Source organism: Tachypleus tridentatus, chromosome 2, assembly GCF_004210375.1.
Source record: "Tachypleus tridentatus isolate NWPU-2018 chromosome 2, ASM421037v1, whole genome shotgun sequence".
Taxonomy (NCBI): Eukaryota; Metazoa; Arthropoda; class Merostomata; order Xiphosura; family Limulidae; genus Tachypleus; species Tachypleus tridentatus.
This window is the reverse complement of record NC_134826.1, coordinates 106,123,120-106,139,886: the sequence shown is the minus strand read 5'-3', so window position 1 is coordinate 106,139,886 and position 16,767 is coordinate 106,123,120. Positions and strand designations below refer to the sequence as shown.

General features: G+C 32.1%; 1 protein-coding gene across 2 annotated transcripts in view; it reads left to right on the top strand.

Annotated features, from left to right (window-relative positions):
• Positions 1–16,309, top strand: part of LOC143244777 (protein YIPF1) — a 52,387-nt gene extending 36,078 nt beyond the window's left edge. For both annotated transcript variants that reach the window (XM_076490077.1, XM_076490078.1), the window contains 4 exons: positions 2,616–2,770; positions 4,604–4,723; positions 10,061–10,123; positions 15,763–16,309. In XM_076490077.1, coding sequence (XP_076346192.1) covers positions 2,616–2,770; positions 4,604–4,723; positions 10,061–10,123; positions 15,763–15,948 — 524 coding nt within the window. In that variant the 3' untranslated portion in view covers positions 15,949–16,309. The remainder of the gene's footprint in view (positions 1–2,615; positions 2,771–4,603; positions 4,724–10,060; positions 10,124–15,762) is intronic.
• Positions 16,310–16,767: the final 458 nt, after the last annotated feature.

Here is a 16,767-nt window from a genome sequence, read left to right as displayed (position 1 = left end):
CTCAACTGCACAATTGTCAACAATAAAATCTGAATTATGGCCAGAAAACAGAGGTCATGTAAGTTCTATTGATGCAAGTGTAGTAAATTACTTTGAAGGTGAGAGTGTAGAGAATTCTTGACAGGTTGGTCTGTGCTCTGCATTATGTCAAGTGTATTCAGAATGTAAAGGTCACATGGTTGTTGAAAATATGAGAGAAATTTAACAAGAAAATGCTTTCAGTATTTCAGAGGTAAAAACCTACCTGATTTGAATAACATCTCAAGTATTTTTGTTTCCTAACTACAAATTATGTGAGTGATAAACACTGTTGTCAGAAACATTATTCACCTCTTTTTGCAATAAAGACCTATTGCTTTGCACTGTTGCTGTGAGATTTTTATCACAGCTTTAACTAAATTTTCAATCCATACATGCTTGATTGTGTGTTTACTGTGCAGGCCTATAATGAAATCATTAGGCAATAGTCTTCTGCCAGTAGGAGAGCTGTACATCTTCCTGCACAGTAATTCTCTACTAGCATTTGAACAGTGGCTTATTCTTCCCTCAGCATTACTTTATGTAGAGATCATTTTCTAGAAATTAACAGCATGTTTAAATTTATTGTTTAAAACTTTTGTTATAATTCATACTGTAATATTTCTTTAATTTTTTTGATTATGAAAGAAAGAAGGATACTAAATTTTAAGTATCTAAGTTGGAACTTTAGTGCAAATAATCTTCTACTTGATTTTTTCTTTTAATCAGATTCATAATTTCAAGACATATCTTCTCTTGTATGTGTTGGGATTTCTTTGATGTTACTACTACCTTTGTTTGAACTCAGTGTATAAGTATTTTCTGATGTCATCATTAGCAGGAGCATCATTTCACAAAAAACTTGAGGTGGAAATTAAGAGAGACCTTGTATGAACACCCAGTTCACCTGTGGTTCTGCATCATAGCATAATTTGTGTATATGTGCCCATCTTGTCTCATTAGAAATGTTTTGTAGAAAATACCCTCTCAAGATTAATAGGGATAACCACGTCAGCCTAATTCATCCAAATCACTCTTCTGTTAATTAGTCCTATGCAACATCTACCTACTAAGATATCTTTATTTCCTGAAAAAGAAAACAAAGAAATGGCAGTATATATATTTCTTTCAAGATGTACTGCATATTACAAAACAACAGAATCAAGTGTATGGAGACTTGTATAGATGTGATGTTTTTATTTTCTGTCTAAATACCAGCATGAGACTCCTCTGTAAGAATTGGTCCCTCTTGTTTTGTTTTGTTTTATTGAAGTAAAGAAGAACCTATGCTTTTCCAGTCCCAAGCTGCTGAAAGGTTGATATGGAGAGTTCTTCATTAGGCAAGTGTAATCTCACTGGAATTATACTGAGTGGGTATGCCTCTTGATAGGAAGTAAGGCTGAGATTTAATATTACATTACATTATGAACTAAGCCGTTCCTGGTGGTTAGTTCAGCAAGATGGGTATTGTGTTCTCCTCTGGATACCAGTCCTGGATATTTTGTTCCTGCACTTGATACTTGTGGTATTTCACATAAGCATATATTGATATGGAATGGCCTGATTACTGTTCTAGCTACTCTACATGCTCATGCTCAGTTGACCACCTGTGAGATATCTGGTTTAGCTATCTGACATTCCATCTACGTGTGCATTATTTTGCATCAAACAAAAAGTTGTTTTGACAATATATTTTGTTTTATCACCTTTTATGAAAAAATGAAAAATATTCTTTACTTATGATAACTGTGGTCTCCCATTGAGTGATGCCTGACTAGGCTACTTTCCATCTAGTGAGTGACATGTTTTTTGGGTTTGTTTCTTTTTGAAGCTATGTTTTCAGAAATGAGATCGTATTTATAATTTATTTATCTGCACTGGCTGTCTACCATCCTCATTGTGGGATTCCAGCCTTTTGTTGTGTAGAGAGGTAAATGATGTTTCTGACGTTGACAGAATTATTTTCTGAAAATGTATTTTAGATATATACTTACCTCCATATTATCTCCAACATTTCTTCCCCTCTTTCAATGTACTTCTTTTGACATGTTAAGAATAAGCTGTTGTACAAATGCTAGTGCTTATGGGGACTACTGCACATTGAGGATATATTGCTTTGCTATTGACAGAGGTCTGTAGTCTAATGATGATTATGTCATAGGTTGATGCAATACATGTTAATGCATGAAGGAGTGGGAGTTTTATTAAAGGCTTGTAAAATGCACAAAGATCCTCACAACAGTGGTGTTAGGTAAAGCTCTACATTGTGAAAGAGGTGAATACTACTTTATATCTATTTTCAGCTAAGAAAAATGTTAACTTTAAAACTGTCAATTAAATACCAGTAAGAATCTGAATAATTGTGAAGCTGAGCCTATTAATTGATTTATAAAGAAAATTAACCAGAAGTTGACAGAAAAAAAGTCATTAGTTTGAGTTTGAAGTTTATTGTATTTAAATGTTTCTGGAAAAAGTATTTGTTTTTTTAAAGTATAAATGATATTTGTGAATAGTACAAAAGTGAAGGAAAATGAGCTGTATTTGTTGTATGTTGTAAATATTTTTACTCAGTGTTAATTTGTTTTTCTGTATATCAGTGTCTTTTGCTGCAACAGCAATATACTCTTATGCCTTTCTTCTTCCTCTGATGTTATGGGGACTTCTACAGTGCAGAGAAAGTATTTCCAATTATACATTCCTGGAGATCCTATGTGTTTATGGCTATTCTTTGTCTGTTTACATTCCTATTTCAGTAAGTAATTCTCCACATAGGTCATTGGGCCATCTGCTTATTATTATGTTTCTTGTTTTTTATGATTTGCAGTGCACACCTGTGTGCTCTTAAGGATGGCTATCTCATAACATAATACAGTTATTTCCTTCTTTCATAGCCTTTGTCAGTCTAAACAGCTTTACTGCATGAGTGCATTATATTTTGCATATGTTGTATAATTTGAAAAGTACTTTTGCAAAGTAAAACTAGATACATTTATTCTTTGTTTCAACATTAATTTCCTCTCTAATCACAGTGTGCAGTAATAGCTGCTACAATATTATTTATACTTGGGAAACATATAGGATCAGTAAAGTATATACACTGCTGGCCAAAATCTTAAGACCAATGAACATAAAGAAATAAATATGCATTTTCCACTGTTAGACTCAACCATTTATTTGAATAGAGCTTGGAAAGATGAAAATAAGAAAAGGGAAAATAAAAATAAAAAACTTTTATAGTGTTCACATTTTTCCTATTAAATAATAAAGTTTTTTTTTATTTTCCCTTTTCTTATTTTCATCTTTGAGCTATACTTAAATAAGTGGTTGAGTCTAACAATGCAAAATGCATATTTTTTCTTTATGTTCATTGGCCAAACTCTTAAGGCTTAATATGTTTAAATTTTTCTATAAGGACACCACCTAATTGATTCAACTAACAGGAACACTTGCTGCAAATATACCCTTCTGCCCAAAATGTTTTTATCGCAATTGTTTACAAGTATATCAATCTCATTTCATCATTACACTTTATCTTTTCAGAAGGAGCAGGAGGAAAGATTGACTTTTGTTATGTTATTTTAAAATACTAGAAACGTCAAATCTGGTGAGAATATCTGGTGTTACATAAGTTACCAGTTTTATTGTATTATCAGTTTATAGCTCTCAAAGACAGGTAGCATAACAAATCAGATATTTCACAGGTAGAATAATTAGAACATTAATGCCAGGATTCTTTAAAACACAGCAGTTATTATAACTTTCACTTTAAAAATCCACATTCTCAAGTATTGGGCTTAGTTATATGGTAACAATTATCTATGTATGACACTCACTCACTTACATCAGTATAGTTGTTATTACAAAGACTTCATCACCATCTAGTCAGTCATTTTGTCTAACTGTAAGAGTAGTGCTTCATTTATGTGTAACATGGTGGAAGCTGGCTTCTTGCATAAAGAAACTTAAGAGAGAGCTCAATGAAATGTCAAAGGAAAAGTTATGTAAAATAGGAAAAAAATTAAGGAATATCCCCTGACAGTGTATAATAATACATTGATTATAATTAAATATTGTTAACATTAGAGTGCTGATTATCTTTACTGTTTATTCAAGTGTGAAGGTTAATATTGTGTTCATTTCAAAAGCTAGAATTCAAATTTGGGAAGCATAATACTTACATCCAAAGAAAAAAATGGTTTCAGATGTTCAGTAGTTGTGTTAACTAGGTAAAGAAATGAATTATTACATTGTCACAAGATGTTCAGTAGTTGTGCTAACTAGGTAAAGAAATGAATTATTACATTGTCACAAGACTCTAAATATTATCCTGAAATACTTACTAATGATTAAAATGTATAGATTTGACAGTATTGAAAGAATGGTCTTTTCCATCTGAGGAGTTTTTCTTGTTAATTTTCCTAGTTTGACATAGAATGTATGCTTCTAACTCTGAAATATTGTATATTTTTGAAATACTGACTCATATCAACTATTCTATATTATAAAACATAGGTGCATAATCAATTTAGCTAAAACACTTTCTAATAACTGTTTAAATGTAATGATGCTTTTGGTAATTTTGTAGATATTGTGGGTAATTCAAGTAGCATGGTTACAGTGGCTTCTTGTAATTGTTGGAACAGTGTTGTCTGGATCTGTACTTCTTTTGACATTCTGGCCAGCTGTTAAAACTGATACTGTAAAGGTATAGTACTGGTTTTTGGTTTTTAATAATACATAGATTTTTATCCTTAAGTTTGACTGAACATTCACAAAGATGTATTTGGCAACCAAATAATGTGTAGTAATTAGATCAATGTTTTATCCATATTATTATGTGTTTTGTTTTTTTTTAAATATGAGACTGTTTATGAAATTGTAACAAAACATCTTCCTGTTGCAAATAATTGAGTCATTTCATTTATTTTTTTCTTGAGTATATTAGTTTCAAAAGCACATGAAATGGTTATTAAAATTCTTACTGAAAAGTGCATTGTTTTACTTTAACCCTTTGTTCATGACCATATTTTTCTGCATGTCATAAGGTTTTAGTGAGTTACATTCAATATTTAATTAAACTATTTTCTTTTCATGGTGTTCCAATAAATATAGCATAAAAACAGAACTAGTAATCCATATTTTAACAGTACATAGGATTTAGGATTTTAGTTTTTTAAGACAATATAAAACAAATCTTGAATTCCCCTAGTATGAGAATTGTGACATTTTCTTTATGGACATCTCCTCTTCTCTAATTTATTTACCATCCCTCAAAGAAGCATAAAATTTAATATAAATTACTAAATATAATGTTTTTCAATGTTCAGGTAAACCATAATTTACATAGTTTTCAATTTTATTTAATGACAGAGAAATAAAATAGAAAATCTATCCTGTCTTGATATGCCCATTTATCACATTCTCTCTTTGAAAACTTGCCAGTAGCTCTCTCTGACATTTAATATTATATGATTTATAACTAATATAAAACCAAAGTGATCATCTATCATATGACGGATTATGTTGTTTTCTATTGAGAGAATTGTTAATTTTGCTCTTACTTCAAGCTTTATTCCCTCAAGAAACACATTAACCAGCTTAGATTGTTGCATTACTAGAAAGCCAGAAAAATTGTGATAGTTATGGGATGTTGTCTGCTTTTAGGATGTTATTATTTTTGTTCTATGGTGCATTATTTAATTGAATAAATTTTTTTTTCTGTGGTACATTTAGAAGTTACTTATTTGTAATGTAATTTGACAGTGTAATGTGAGCTGCATATATGCCAAATGATTTGCAACATATAATGGTGGAAATAATAGCTACAGTTTAAAGCAGGGGTTCCCAACCGGTGGGTCGCAACCCCACAGGGGGGTCGCGAAGCCTTGGCAAGGGAGTCGCGTAGCCTTGTTAGAAGTAGCTTGGGATAACATTAATTTTATTTCATCAATTACATTTTCATGTCACGAGTGCAAAAAGGTTGGGAACCCCTGGTTTAAAGGATAATAGTATAAAAAGTATAAATAGATGTATGCTGTTATTTAGGATAAACAGTTGTAGCTTCATGTTAAAATTTGAAGTCATTGAAAAAAAATGGGTAATATAGATTTATTTCTGAACTTTTTTTTTGTGCTTGTGAGGTCAGTCAAATTGATCAAGTTTGTATAATCTTAGGGTAGATAAAATAGCAGAGAGGATATCAAGTTTTACTGAAAAAGAAAATGTTTGATTTTTATTTAAGAGATTTTAGAGATTCAAATGATTTTTGAGATGAAGAAAAGTATTTTTCATATTAATGTGGAAATCATTTTGCACTTGGAATTAAAAAAAGTATATTCATGGATAAATCATTTATAAAAAGACATAATTAAAAACCTAATTTTTGCATGTACAAATGACATGTAATGTTTACTAAAGTATGTGTAAAATTTTGCAAAGATAAACATATTGCATTAAAAGTTGTAGTCTGGAAACTATAAGCAGTACAAAGTGGTTATGAGGTTAGGTAATTAGACAGATCTCACAGTGAGGCAGTTAAGTATAATTTTATAAAAGGCCATTGAGTATTTTAATGTCAAAGTATATAATATTTTAATTAAAAATCTTCTTGAGTTTGTCAGTGTAAAGAAATAGCTGTTATAAGTATTATGTGTTTACAAGTGTAATTTCCCTGAAAAGAGTTCTAAGGCTGCCTTGGGGGCTCATCTGTTTTAAATATTTGCACCAATTTACAGTAGTACATTGTCTGTCAGTCAATCAGTAAGGAGACACAAAAATGTCACATAAGGAACATTTAACTGTACAATTTGTATTGTTGAGATGCCAGTAAAATGTGTGCATGGCATGAATCATGAGAACAGTTATGCTGTCTGTAAGCTACAATATAACATGACATATGAACATAGGAAGAGATAAAAATGTTTCTTTACATTTTAGTTTTGTTTACTCTTGAAACTAATCTCTGCAAGTCCTACTTTTCTTTAAATCAAATCATTGTAGAATATTAGAATCAAATAGAATTGACTTTCATATATGAAGTATATAGGCTGAATTGAATTTTAAATTGTTAGAAAGTGGTTTGTTTGTGTAGAGTACTTCTATACACAGTTAGTGACAAGTATAAAAGAAAATCTTTCTGTAACAAAAGACAAAGTTAATCTTTCTTAAATTGAAAAATTTAAGAATGGAAGAAGAATGGTACATACGTGTTGTACAAGGAAATAGGCTCCAGTATATAGACTGATTTAAAAGCTAAATTATAAAAGTTTGCTGGAAATTATGTAAATTTGAAAATATTGAATTGGAGTCCCAACTAACAAATGGAATTCTCAATCCTGATTCACAATTGAATCAGATTTTGCAGCTTTGCTGGGCCCTAATGAAACAGAACACTTTTGAAGACCCTGCATAAGTACATGTAGCTCATTTTGAGGTCCCACTTGCCATCACATATTTGTACGTAGTATAGCAACATTGTAGCTTGCAAATGAGCATGCAACAACCCTCTATGAATGTGAGTGCATCACACTCTCCTGGTGCAGTTCACTGTTTCTATACTTTAGAGCACAGCCTTCATTTTTTGATTTCAAACACTGTGTAATGTGTTTTTTTTTCCTTGTAAACAAAGGGTAAAGGTGTTTTTCAATGGAAGTATCTACAAAGGTATTGCTACACAAGAGTCAGTTATTTGTACTTTGTCTGATGTGAAACAGTGTGATTTTATTCATGCTGGTCTACCAACTATATAGTTAAAATATTAAAATCTGAAAAGAACAGAATTTTATCATGCAAATTTAAATTTGTGAATTTAAATAAGTGCATCTAGTAATTATTTTATACATTTGTTAATGTATCTTATAAAGTAAAATTATGTTTTTTTATGTTTTGTTTGTTTGCCACCTTTGTCTTCTATGTGTTGTAGTCCTTGATTTAGGCCTGAATACTGCTCTCCATGCCCTTACCTTTTCTGTCACTAACTCTTTAGTCTCTTGTTTCTTGTACCATCTTTTGCTTAGGTCTTACTTTATACTTTTTGCTTATGGCAGTAGATGATTTGATGTGTATGCCATTCCTTCTTCCTGTATTTTTTCCTTACATTTCTAAATATTCTCATTCTGTCCCAAAATGTTTTCTCTGTTCCATCCATATGATTCATTGTTTTTTTTTCTTGTTCTGCTCCTTTTTAAGGTTCATGCTTTCATTTATTTATTCTTTGGAATTCCTCATCTCCCCAAGATATTTCTTCTTATATTTTCAAGGAATGGCTACAAAACCTCATCCAATTAGACTATGCTTCTTTGTGTGTAAATTCACATTTGACTTTAGCCCTAGTTGAGTAAACTGATCTGCTTTTTCAAATAGATCTTCTGTGTGGTCATCCTTTCTTCTGTCTTAAAAGGTTGTTGTTTTTTTTTTAATTCCATGTTGTCCTACCACTTTTCCAGTGGGAGTGCAGGAGTTGTTGCATTTACCAGTTCCTAGTTGCTGTAGGGATGGACTATGGGGTCTTCTTGAATGTGACTGCTTCTGCTTTCTCTCAAGAATAGGGCAGGTGTATTCTGTCAGCATGGATGGTGAGTGGTGAGTGCTGTACTCCTTCAGCACACTGGAAAAAATTTCAGTGCTCCTTGATTTCAAACTGGACAAATCCACTGCATGCAGTTCACTCTTTCAATTGGCTTTTCCCATTCTACCTTTGCCTGGATGTTGGATCAGTGTAGGAACAGCCAACATAAGTCCTCAAACATGGCTGGTTAGGGACCCTCCTCCTATGGACAAGATGAAAAATTCCTGAAACCATCTGGTTTTGGACTGCAGTTGACCCACCATGCCTACAATCCTTCTTCCCTAATGTTGCCTGTGTCAGATTCATGAGGGGCATGGGTTGTTGTGTACTGAGTCTGCACACATGTACTCTGCCTGGGTTGTTGAAATAGAAGCTTCTTTTTTCTTCTGGTTTCTAAGCTTAAGGTGAAGACAATTGATACCCTCTTCCTATCAAGAGCCAGACAACAACTACCCAGTGTTGCTTGATTTTGTATTAGAGGTGACCCACTGATTATGGTATCTATCTATAGAGTTCTGCCATTTTGTGTTACTGGGCAAAAATTATACATATTCTAGAACTAGTGCTACACTCCACAGCTGTACCCCCTTTTATAATTTTGGCACACCAATTCTTCAGAGTGGTTGTTCTTTTTTTTTTTTTCACTACTTTTCCATCTTCATTAGCCCTTCCACCTTCTCAAAATAGAATTCCAGCTTTGGGTGAGAAGAGGTAGTAAGTACCTTTTGGGAATTAACATTTTCCAACACTGAAAATGTATTTCCAGTTGGTACTTACTTTTTTCTTCCACTTTCTATTCTTCCTTTCCATGATTCCACACTATTTCTGGCTTGTATCTGCGAATTTTCAAAAGTGGGATTGTGCAGCAGTGGTAGAGGAAGCTAACTGTGTCAGTATAGGTGGCATAGTTGACTGTTGGAAGGTAGTCACATGATCAGTACATGTTGCTTAAATGAAAAGATATAAAAGATTGGTGCACTGTTAAAAAATTTTTAGCAATGCTTAGAGGTAAATCAAAATTGAGATAACTTTAGGTGAAAGGGGGGTAAGTACCTTTTGGAAATACATGTTCAGTGTTAGAAAATGTTAACATTGAGAAATTTGTCTTATTGAATCTTGAAGATCATTTATTAAAAATTACTGTGAAGTTCCCTATGTATGATTTTTATTTTAATTGTTTGAATTTGATAGTGTTGTTTGACACATATACTTGTTGGTGTATTTGTATTTGTCTTATTTCAGCCACTATCTTCCTGAAGATGGTGAGTTAAGCCAATGCAACACTGCAGTAATTTATTTTTCTAATCTTATTTTTTACTTGTTGTTAGTGATGTTATCTAAAAATCTTGTTGATGAATGTAGTAAATGTCAAAAATAGTTAAATGATTTATAAAGATCTTATTATAATGTACATTACTCTTGGAAGTTAATTAAAAGCAACTTATTAATGTAAATTAACACATTTTTTTTAAATAGGTAGCCACACTGGTTTTGTTGTTGATCTTGTTTTTCCATACACTTCTTGCTGTAGGATTTTTGGTAAGTATTTTTTAAGTAGCTGTGACAATAATTAAAGGTGATTCCAATAACCCAGTAATCTTTGTTTCAAATGAAACATCTCTGTCGCACATTCATTGAACTGTGTGTGTGAGTATGTGTGAATGTTGAGTCTTCTACAATTACTGGAGGCTTTACTGTACTTTGAACAGTGAGTATGTGTGTGTGTGTGCTGTTAATGACAAACTGTTTGCTGGTGTCACTGTTTTCACAGTTATTTAGATGCTAACTTGAGGAACACCTGTATATATATATATATATAAGTGGCCTTGAGGTAGCCCCTCAAGTCAGCAGACTCTGTTGGGCTTGGGTAAACTGAGTACCAGTTTAGAGCATTCTCAACAGGTGTTGTGGACATTATGTGTAATACTGGTGTTTGGGAATAGTGCCCACAAAACCCTGGCCTTATACAGTGGCCTTATTTGGCATTGTAGCACATTCCCTTGTGGGACTCCATAGTGAGTGGGGTCAGTGGGCACTGAATCTGCCTCTGTTTATTATGGATAAACCAATCCTTGAAAAATGAATAAATAAAACAATAGCTTATAGCTAAACAATCACACATAGATGACTCTGTTACACAGTCATTATCACTGTAAGATCCTGTACCTTGATTCTTAATCTTTCATTCCTCATGTTCCTGGTTATACAGATGGTTCAAAATCAGGTAACTGTGTGGGATCTGCCATGTTTTTGTTACTCAGTGGTTGCTCACATGATCCCCTCTACAGTTCACTACTGACTTGTATGCCATTTCTCTTGTTCTTGATCTTGTAGAAGCTATGCAGTATACCAACTTTATTATTTACACTGACTCTCTTAGCTCTCTACTGGCTCTGGAATTGATTAGCATTAGTTCTCAACCCGTTCTCATCTATACCCAATAATACTGGCTCATTTTTCTTTGTCTTCTGTTTCTATCTGGTTTTTCTGGACACCTGATCACATCAGTATTTGTGGGAACAAGCTCTCTGACACCATGGCTTAGTGTCTCTGCTCTGGTACCATTGCAACCATGTATATACCCTATATGGACTAAGGTCCTGTATTGAAGGCTTGACTTTGCACAAGTTGACAGTCCATTTAGAGTGAGCAACATTGTAACAGGCGTTTTAGATCAAACCTGTTGTTCTTTAGCTGTCTTGTTTCTGTATGGATTGGAAGGAAGAAGTTGTCTTAGGTAGGACATGCATTACTGACAAATTTTAATTCATCTTTTTCTGGGACTAATCCACAAATGTGTGGCTTTTATGACACTCAAGTCACAATAGCTCACATTTTTATTGTTGTACCATCATTACAACCATGAATGATAGCATCATTTTTGACATGCCTTTTCTCTGAGTTTACCCCTATATTGGATAGTATTGTTGGTGATGATGACATTTCTGTTACACCTGAAGGTGCTCATGTCATGGTAGATGATTCAGTATTTGAACAGTTATTTTTTTCCACTTTCTCCTAGTACTTAGACTGTTGCTGATGCTTTTTAGAAACTACCAGAATATCAGTAACTTCATATTCCTCTACTGAATCATAATTGCTCTCTCAGACTAGTTATTGAAGTCTTCCTTATAATCTTTTACTTTGAGCCATCAGTTTTCTCCATGTGCACTGTGATTTGTCTTATGTTGAAGCTTTCATTTCATGAACAGTTATTAGCTATTCTTTCTCTCCTATAATCAAATATTTGCCTTGCCAGTTTTCCATTAAATTTGGATTTCACTGATACTGTTTCTGTTATCATGAGGCTCGTAATTAATTATGAACATTGTTTTGATATTTCAATCCATCATTCTGCATTGAAAGATACTGTTCTTCCCATAAAATGTTAGCTGATGTTGAACAAATTAGCTTCTTTCTTTCATCATTTTATCTGTGCATGTATTTTACTATGTTGTTTAGGAGAAGCATACCAACAGAAGTTGATTATGGTTTTTACTTTTATTGGTAGTTGTCATCTATGTACAAGGCAACAGGAAAGAGCTGTTTATTCCCAAGCACCATAATAATACTTTTCATTTGACACCTGCTACATCTACTTGTACCTTTTATGTTTATGAATCATTCATTGATTCTCTTTTGTTCTGGACAACTCTTCTATCCAGAACATTTGTGGGGTACATGGTTTTCATATCTTTGGATTTCACAGATCCTCCATTTTAGTCTTTAATTTCATATTTGTCATCGTCAGTGATTTTTCTCTTTATTCCCATCCTGTTTGCTTTTAGTTTTTGGATGAAGACATTTCTGATCTCCTTCCAAAAATAGTTTAGCAAACATCCCAGATGTTTTCTTATTGTTGCTTTAATCTTTAGAAAACATGAGATTGGTGACTTATCATTCATCCTTTTCTCAACTAGGGGGTAGGGTGAACAGTTGCTGGTGAATGTTCTGTGGAGATTAGATTATGGGAAATGATAATTGATAAGCAACTACAAATAAATGCAGCCTTTGAATGCAAATTCAGTATCATTGTGTACGTTACACTATCCATAAGGGAATTGCTCGCCAACTGAAATAAAAAAAGTAATGCATTAAAATAGGAACAAATTTCACCTGAGTTTGTAGATAATCAGTTTGGTTACCTGTAGAAGACCAGCAGTTTGTTACTTTCTCAGAAAATATTTAATGAGAGGATTATCCTGAAATTCATAGCACCTGATCATTTAAGTATTTGTAAACAGGGAGCAGTTGTGAAACCCAGAAGTGTATTTCTAACCTTCATTAACATCTTCCATGCTATTTAAGTAAATTATGTGGCTCAAGGCCTGACTTTCCCATGTACTAGATTAGTAATAATACTGATGTGGAAGAGGATCAACTGACTTCCTTCAAGTGTTATTGCCTTGCTTGTGTCATTTGGTGCAGAAACACTAATTGTAACAGTTATAAACTGGTAATGTCATCCAAATATTTTTCAGATTACTCTGGAATGGAAGAGATATGTTAAGTTTGATTATTTTTCTTTTTTTTATAAGAAATTAAGAAATACCTTATTATAACTTATTTTTTTAGTTTTACTCTACTTGCAAAAGTAAAACGTTTTGTTAAATTAAAGCATTGCTTGTTTATTGTCCATATGTATTTTACAAACTATTCAGTTCCCAGAAAATGACACCCAACACAAATCTCAAGCACCAATAAATGTTTAGTATGGTCAGTATTATTCAAAGTTGGGATAGGTCAATCATTAACCAGAATATGTTTCCATATAACTTTTGAACTTTTAACAGTGTGATGTGAGTAGATTGGAATTCTAAACATTTTAAGTATTATTTTTGTATTGGTGATGGTGTTTGTTTGTTTTTGTTTTTTGCCTTGGACAGTGTTATGTATCAATTTTGTTGTAAACTAGATGTTAAATGATTTTTATTGAGGAAAACTGTAAGGCCTAATTTAATGTTTAGTGAGAGAGATGGAGCATAACAACAAACCATTGAAACTTTTTAGGAGTGAAAACAATACTATATTCTGTTTTGATAAATATGTACATATATTGTATTACTTTAATTTTAAGACACACCTTCTACCACATTTTTCTAAACTGAAAATTAGGGTGTGTTTTAAATTCAAGGTATTTTTCACTCTTTGAAAGTCTCAAACATCATTTTCCTTGAACAACAAAGATTTTAGAAAAAAATCCTGCATTCACAAACAGATTGGATTATATTTTGAAAAGAACTTAGCTTAGAAAAGCTAAAAAAGTCCATACAAAATGTCAAATTTGTTAATATCAGCACCTCTAGCAGTGTAGTTGGATATCACTATTCTTAGTCTTTGACTTTCCTGTTGTTGAGATGTTATTTTATTGAGTTTTTTATTTTTATTGTATTCTTTATCCATGGAAAAGCATTTTACATATGATGCCGAATCTAAAAGAAAAGTTATTTTGTGCATCTAACAGATTGGAAATCATGCAGCTGGTAAAAAGTATACAGTGAGTGAGGCAAATGTGTGTTGTTTGTGTGGTATGAAAACTAAGTTGTTTTCTTTCAAGAAAAGTACAAAGTCATTTTCTGGCTCAAGAAAAAGAAGGCATATTAAAATTGATGTTGCCATTTTAATGTATTTCAGAGAGTTATGAAATTTACTGCCTGTAACAAGAGAAGTCTTATTGTTAAAAACAAAAGAATATACAGGAAATAGTGGTATTTCTTTCAAGGCTAGTCATGGCTGGTGTGAGAAATTTATGAAAAGAGAAGGTTTATTATTATGCCAAAGGACAACAATTAGTCAAAAATTGGCATCAGATTTTGAAACAAAACTTATAGGATATGAACATTACGTTACTGATCTATGTCAAAGAAATCAATATTCCCAAAATCAAATTGGTGAACCAGATGGAACAGAAGGTTTTTTCAACGTACCACTCAACTACACTGTAAATGCCAAAGGAGAAAAACAGGTGACAATCAAAACCACTGGTTATGAAAAGTTGAAAGAGTTAGTGTCATGCTATGTGTAACTGCAGATTGAAATAAATTACCATTGTATGTCATATGAAACAGAAAACGTTGTCAAAAGAAATATTTGCAAAGATGTTATAGTTTGTGCACACGAAATGCATGGATGACATCAGAATTAATGGAAAAGTGGTTGGGACGTGTATGGGAACATTGACCTGGTGCATTGTTAAAGCAATGGAGTATTCTTTTAATGGATGCATTTCATGGCCATCTCTTCAATAAAATCAAGAGTAGGTTAAGTAACAAAAACAGTGATCTGGTGATAATTCCTGGTAGTATGACCAGTCAGTTATAACTTCTTGATATGTCCATTAACAAGTCATTCAAAGATTGTATTCATAAGCATTATGATGCTTTGCTGAATAAAGACAATTGTGCTTTGACACTGAGTGGCAAAATAAAAAGGGCATCAGGATCAATAATAGTGGAGAGGACTACAAAAGGTTGCAAAGAAGTGTTGGACAATATTATTAGAAAATTGTTTTAAAAATATTGTTTATCCAATGTGGAAGATGGAACATAAAATGATATTCTTTGGAACAGTAGTAAATGAAGCGATGAGGATGCTTCAACTTCAGAGTATAATAGTGAGTCAAAAGAAACATCGGATTAGCATTCTGATTAAATAAAGAAAGCAGGAAGAAACATTATTGTGAAGAAAATTTTAAATGTCCCATATATTTTATATATTTATCTATTATATTTAATTTTAAATACATTATTAACATTTTTGATTTGTTAATAAACTTTTAAAACATATTTACTCCTTTCTAATTATTATCAAAATTTTGTTTTCCAGAAAATCCCTTTTTAAAAGTGGGATGTGTCTTAAATTAAAGGGCATCTTAAATTTGAAGTAATACAGTATACATTTATATATTTGTAATTATTTTAATACAGTTTTCTAAAAAGTATCGCTAATTTAAAATTTTTATAATTAATGGAACTTTAATTTTATAAATAAATTGTATATGTAATATTAGGATATTAGGTTAATTATATAAACAGTTTTCTTAATTTTTTTATTATACAGTCATATATCTTATGCTTAATGATAAAAAAAAAAAGTCATTCAGTTATTAAATCTCAAAGCCAATATTTGTGCACATTCTATGTTAAGCCTTTCTGTGTTTTTTTTTTCTTTCCTGGCAGATTTATTTTTTTAAAGCAAGTCACGCTATGGTTCCTGTAAACACTACAACTACTTCTGCTCTTCTGAAAAGTACAGCTAGATTACCAGTTCGTGAGCAACTTTCAGCTATTATCACGCCACTGGAAGGTAGCCCATCCATTGCAACATTGGATGCAGTCTATAGAATACATAATTCTACAAGCTAATTGGAACTTCAATCTAGTATGAAGCAAAGGCTGATACACAGATCCTTAATGCTGAGGAAATGAAAGTTAAGGGTTCTGTTTAGAACACCAAATAAAAGATTTATAAAATCAACAGTTTCACCAATATTCACCATTTTGTTAAAAAATGTATTCTGTGTTTCACAGTGTGCTTAAACAATTTAAATTTTGTGTCTTTAACCCAGCACAAAAGAAAGGTATAATAAGCAAAGTGTGTGTGTGTTTCTTTAATTGCAAACTTGGCTAGTCAAAGTATCAACACATTTCTGACCATATTATTAAAAGCTTTCAAAGATGTAAAGATAAATTTTGCCAATGAATAAAATTTTCCATGTGGCTACAATGAGTAGAAGAATTTACTATGTAAGTGTTTGTGTTTAAGCATTCTTTTATGCTTGTGCTCACATGTCACCCATTTTCCTCAGGTTATGTGTATATTAAGGAAAGAAAAGGCTATAGTTATCTTTGTATAAATTTGCATTGCAACAAATTCTCATATTTTCAATGAACACTTTGTAGTTAAAATGCAATTTATACACATTTTAATCTTCGATAAAGTTAGTTAATTTATACATCATCATTGAATCCTAAAATTCTTGTTTTCAATAATTAATGAAATACTAATTCAGTTCAGCTTACTAGATTGATAATGGTGATACCAGTTGTGGTTATAATACTTTATTCATATAAATATGGGCCTGGCATAGCCAGGTGGTTTAGGCACTTGACTCGTAATCTGAGGGTCGTGGGTTTGAATCCCTATCATACCAAACATGCTCACCCTTTCAGTCTTGGGGTTGT